Below are 5426 nucleotides of genomic sequence, written 5' to 3' on the forward strand. Positions count from 1 at the left end.
TAGTAAAGTTTGGGAAGAGTTAAAAGTTACATGCAGATTTCTCATTGTGCTCCAACCCCCACATTGTTCCAGAGTCAGCCAGATAGGGGCCCAGCACACCCGTAAATGCTGGGCATGCAGGCATGTACCCGAGGTCCTGGCTAGCTGGAAAAGGCTGGGAAACGAGAGGCATATAGCGTGAGACACTGTTGGGGGTGCTTGTCTTTCTCTCTTTTTCTCTCTCTGTCTCTCTCAGGGTAAATAAACTTTTTTATTTTTTTTTAATCAGCTTTCGGTAGCTCTGGGATTATGTAACACCTCAATGATTCTCTCTTTCACAGGAACCGTTGACAAGCATTCAGTGGAGGTCACCAATTGCTTTTCAGTGCCGCACAATGAGTCAGAAGATGAAGTGAGTGGGGATTTGAGCTGCCCCTCTGCAGTTGATACTGTTGGCTTGCTCGGCACCCCTGGGGCCCTTTCTGCGCAGTGTGTTGCGCTCAGAGCCAGAGCTCCTACAGCCAGGGAGCTTCATTCCATTTGCACGTTCTTCCCTGGCCTTTTCTTTCTGTTGGGGGTAAGAAATGTATCCTTTTTATCCAGTTTTCTATGGACTTCTGATTCTTAGCTTCTTTTCCTACCTCCCCTCTTAGGTGGCTGTTGACATGGAATTTGCTAAGAACATGTATGAGTTGCATAAAAAAGTCTCTCCAAATGAGCTCATCCTGGGATGGTAAGTTGGGGAGGCCGGGGGCAGACAGAAAGCCACAGTGATTGCTAATCTTTTGCCACCTGACAGAGCGTGCCCTCCTATTTTGGAGACAGAGTGTAGAAAGTTTAATACCTTGAGAAGCTGTGAATTCGGTGCATTTTGCTATCAGTTCTGATCCTATGCAGCCAAGAATACATTTTTTTAAGGTTTTTGCCAAAGGGCACATGTGCTAACTAAGGACAGACAAGAGAGGGTAAGCGAGAAATCACCTCCCAAGTGGCGGCCATGCCACAATCTCTTCTCAAGTTTCCTTTTGGGATTTTGAATGTGCATGCACTCACACTGGTGTGATCCTCAAGATGCCAGGTCTGGGACTTGAACTGTAGTCAGCCATGTGGGAGTCCAGCACCCTAAGCACTACACCACTTGCTGACCCCAAGAATACGTATTTTCAATTGTAGCTTTTACTGTGTGAGTCTTTCTTTTTTTTTCCTTGTTGGTTCAGAATTTTCCAGGAGCACTAAGTTAGCCTTTAACTTAGTTTGACAGTTTTCGGTGTGTTTATATGGTTTTTGTGTTTGGTATCACTAGGTACCACTACCATAGGATGTCAGGTACTCTAGAAGTACCCAGCAGCTTGTTTGGTTATTAATGTCACACATGGACACGAGTCCGCAACCACGTTCCATTTTGCAGGTACGCCACAGGCCATGACATCACAGAGCACTCGGTGCTGATCCACGAGTACTACAGCCGGGAGGCCCCCAACCCCATTCACCTCACTGTGGACACGAGTCTCCAGAATGGCCGCATGAGCATCAAGGCCTACGTCAGGTGACCAGTCTTGAGCCCCAAGATTATGAAAGGCCGTCTGTCTAGTTCATAGGTGCATGTCATCTGACACCCCACCCCTACCCCAGCAGGTTTCCTTCCTGCAGTGTATAACTCACTGCTTCTTCAGGAAGTCCTTTTCTCTCTCTTTAAAAGTTACCCTTAGAAAGATTTACTCGAAGCGGGATTTGTCACAGTAATTTCCACTCGCTAATATTAGTGACACTCCAGGTTTCCACTCACTGCTCTTAACCATTTTCAAGTGGTAACCATTTAGGTATTTGAGCAAGCTTTCATATTTCTTTCATGTCATCTTTTCTAGATCTGACTCTCCACTGTGCCCACAGCCAGTCCTCATGGTATTCTTGTGACCCTTCACCATGCATGCTGCTTGTTGTTGTTGTTGTTGTTGGAGAGGGTTTTTTTGCTATAGGGCACCTACACTTGCCAGAAAGAAAGAGACAGAGAGACAGAAAGCAAGAAATCACCCCCCAGGGGGGATGGTCATGCCACAGTCCCTTCTCCTCCATTCTCCTCTCGGGATCTTGGGCACGCACGCACACATGCCCGGTGTGAGTTTAAGCTACCAGGTCCAGGACTCAAATAGCGGTCGACTACATGGGAGTTCAGCGACATAGCCATTACGCTAACTGCTGGTCCCTGTGGTGCTTTTCTGAGTGGCCCTTTAGTTTATCATTATCCATCCTCGGCACAGTGCTCAGGGTAGCACAGACTAAAGGATGACTGTCCTTATTTCGAATTTATCTATTAACCTAGGATTGAGTGCAGCTTGGATACATAACATTTCAGCATGCCAGTAGGTGGGGTGTTAGGAAAGGCCCTGGTGGCACATCGAGGGAGAGGCTACTGTGGGAGTTGGCAGGATTATTTCCTCTGGTTAGAATAAGGCGCTTGTTAGTACATCACTGAGGCTGGTTCACTTCATGCTGTTTCTGTGTCTGACTCTCGGGAAGCCAGTTAATGGCTGTGCAGTAAGACAAGGATGGTGGATGCCGGGTCCTTATGTGCCGGTTGAGTACCAGAAAGATCTAGCCGCTGCCTGACTGCATAGCCTTTCTAGATATTTCAGACTTCTCGAAGTCCAGGTGAAAACATACAGTTGACATAGTGAAGACGTGTCTTTTCCTTAGATACTTACCTACTATTGGAGCAACAAGTAGTCATCTAGTCATGGTGGGTGGGATCTTTTTTTTCAGTGCTAATGAAGGACTCAATCCCACAAAAAGACTTGTCTTGACTCTTCTTTCCATGGGAAGGGGTATCTAGGGAGCCAGCCCCACAGGGGAATCCACAGGGCGTCCTCCCATCACTGAGACTGTTCAGTTTGTGAAGTAGTCCTCTAATGGTACCGGGCCAGGTCTGCAGACGGATTCCTCTCACATAAGTCAAGGGCTTGGTGCATGGAAATAGTGAAGGAGAAAAAGTGGCATTTGCTCTTGTGAGGTCTCGAGTACAGGCAGTCCCAGCCTTCAAATCTCAGAACTGTGGGAGTCATACTCCTCCTCTGACTGCTTTCCCAGCCCAGACTAGGCATGGACACCCTAGGCCATCTTCTAAGGCCTTCTGTTTACCTTGACCTCTCCCTCTCCCTCTCCAGCACTTTAATGGGTGTCCCCGGGAGGACCATGGGAGTGATGTTCACACCTCTGACGGTGAAATACGCTTACTATGACACAGAACGCATTGGTGGTGAGTGACCTTCCTAATCACTCCTTAGAGGTTTGGGGCAATTTTTAGGGGAAAGGGCTGCTGCTTTTTAACAAGGAAGGAGGCCTTGGGTTGTTTAAAGAGAAGCCACTGCTCTGAGGTTTGTGATGACTAGAAGTTAGTCATTCTCCTATGTAAATGAGACTCGGAATTATTTGAGAAATTGTGGCATGTGGACAGCACCAGAGGCCCTGTGACCATTCATAGGAAACCAGTGATTAGGGTACTAGACAAAGGCATTGAGGTCTACCGGGAAGAGGAAAACCTGGTTAGGACAGAGCAGGGGCTTAGGGAAGCTGACTAAGCCCAGAGGGAAGTGAGGAAGAGCATTGACAAGATGGATGTCTTCCCTGATGAAGTGACCAAATTCTACGTCTCATGTTATCCACCACCCCGCACCCCCACCAATCACTCCCACAGTTGACCTGATCATGAAGACCTGTTTCAGCCCCAACCGGGTGATCGGACTCTCAAGTGACTTGCAGCAAGTAGGAGGGGCGTCGGCGCGCATCCAGGACGCCCTGAGCACAGTGCTGCAGTATGCCGAGGATGTCCTGGTGAGGGGGAGAACAGAGCGAAGGGGAGGACATGGAGCTCCACTCCACGATTGCTCGTAGTGTGCTGATGAGTGAGTGCTCACTGGTGAGAACTAACCGTGCTTCCTTCCATCTTTTGTTTTGGTGCACTCAGTCTGGAAAGGTGTCAGCCGACAATACTGTGGGCCGCTTCTTAATGAGCCTGGTTAACCAAGTACCCAAAATAGTCCCCGATGACTTCGAGACCATGCTCAACAGCAACATCAACGTGAGTGCCATTCCTGGGGCCCTGGGAGCCCGGCTCCTTCAGCCCACCTCAGCACGCACACACAGATGTGAAGGGAGTGGGGTGGGGGCCTGGAGAAGGTAGGGAGGTTCCGCTTTGGCCTCCTTACAGTCCAGCCTGGGAGAAGGAAGAGGTGGTACACACGTGTCCAGAGATTCTCTTCCCTCGATTCCATTGTCTCAGCCACGGCCAGTGCTATTGGGACTTGTTATCAGATTCATGATGGAAAGATGCTAAAATTCAGAGGTCAATGGAAACGTAATTTCTTATTTTCCCCGTCTGGGTTCACAGACCACCCTATATCCCTCCTAAGGATCTCAGTGACTGAGTGTTCTAGTCTATAAGTATGTCAGTAGAGATGGGCAAATCTTCTCAAGCACATCCTTCCTGTCTCTCACCCTTAACATTACTCAGTCCGTCCCAGCTGTCATTTACCCAAGATCATCCTCATACCCAGTGTCCACCGTGGAGCTAGCTGAGACCAGCCCGCCTGCCCTTTCCTCCCATCCCTCACTCACTGTGTGTTCTTTGTCTTCCAGGACCTGCTGATGGTGACCTACTTGGCCAATCTCACACAGTCACAGATCGCCCTCAATGAGAAACTTGTAAACCTGTGAATAGGCCCCCAGCAGCCCTCCTGCCAGTCTGGACTAGGACTCACAATGAAGTGGAGAAGAAATGCTTTCTTTGTGGTCTTGAGTCATAGTGAGTCAGTCAGCTGCTCATGACTCTAAATAAACATCCAACCTATTACAAGTGAACCCCATCTTAGTGACTTTATTGTGGGATAGAAGAGAGAAAACTGTTGTAGAGCTCACACAGAAACCAGGAAGTGACGCTGCAGGTAGGAGTTGGTTGCATGTTTGGTGTGTCTCGTCATCAGCAGTTGTTCCCACAGCCCAGGCCTCTTCATTCTCACCTGCCCCCACACCAGATAGCCTTCTTAGCACACTAATGTTACAGGAGCACTTTCTCCCCAGTCTCTTGGCTATGATCGGAGCAAACCACACCTCGAAAAAATAGATTCTCATTGCTTCTCCATAGCATCTTAGTGGATGGCAGTACAACGGGTTGTGCATGCCATGTTGAAGTACCTGGAGATGGGCTAGTAAGGGGGAGGAGAGGAGAAAGGAGGAGGGATGCAGATCTCAGTGCTGGGACCCGTGTGTCCATGCCAGTAGCATGACAACCTTGTCCGTGGTGAGAGTTAACTACTTTACCAAATAGTTTTTTGGTTTTCAGTCTGGAAAGGGGCCACTGACAGTACTGTGAACATCACTTGATGGGTGATGTGATTTCCACAGGAAGTGAAAATGAGAATCTATGGAGAAAAATTGTTGAGAGAATTGGATGC

At 48.5% G+C, this 5426-nt stretch overlaps 1 protein-coding gene across 1 annotated transcript in view; it reads left to right on the forward strand.

Moving 5' to 3' along the window:
• The window catches only part of EIF3F (eukaryotic translation initiation factor 3 subunit F), a gene marked incomplete at its 5' end in the record, with an annotated part of 7911 nt that extends 3078 nt beyond the window's left edge, over positions 1-4833 (forward strand). Inside the window, 7 exon segments of the mRNA XM_014581898.1 lie at positions 321-391; positions 633-712; positions 1388-1525; positions 3141-3232; positions 3671-3807; positions 3941-4054; positions 4612-4833. Of these exon segments, the coding sequence (XP_014437384.1) occupies positions 321-391; positions 633-712; positions 1388-1525; positions 3141-3232; positions 3671-3807; positions 3941-4054; positions 4612-4689 (710 nt within the window).
• Positions 4834-5426: the final 593 nt, after the last annotated feature.

Source organism: Tupaia chinensis, unplaced genomic scaffold (assembly GCF_000334495.1).
Source record: "Tupaia chinensis unplaced genomic scaffold, TupChi_1.0 Scaffold141165_1, whole genome shotgun sequence".
In the NCBI taxonomy this organism is placed as follows: Eukaryota; Metazoa; Chordata; class Mammalia; order Scandentia; family Tupaiidae; genus Tupaia; species Tupaia belangeri.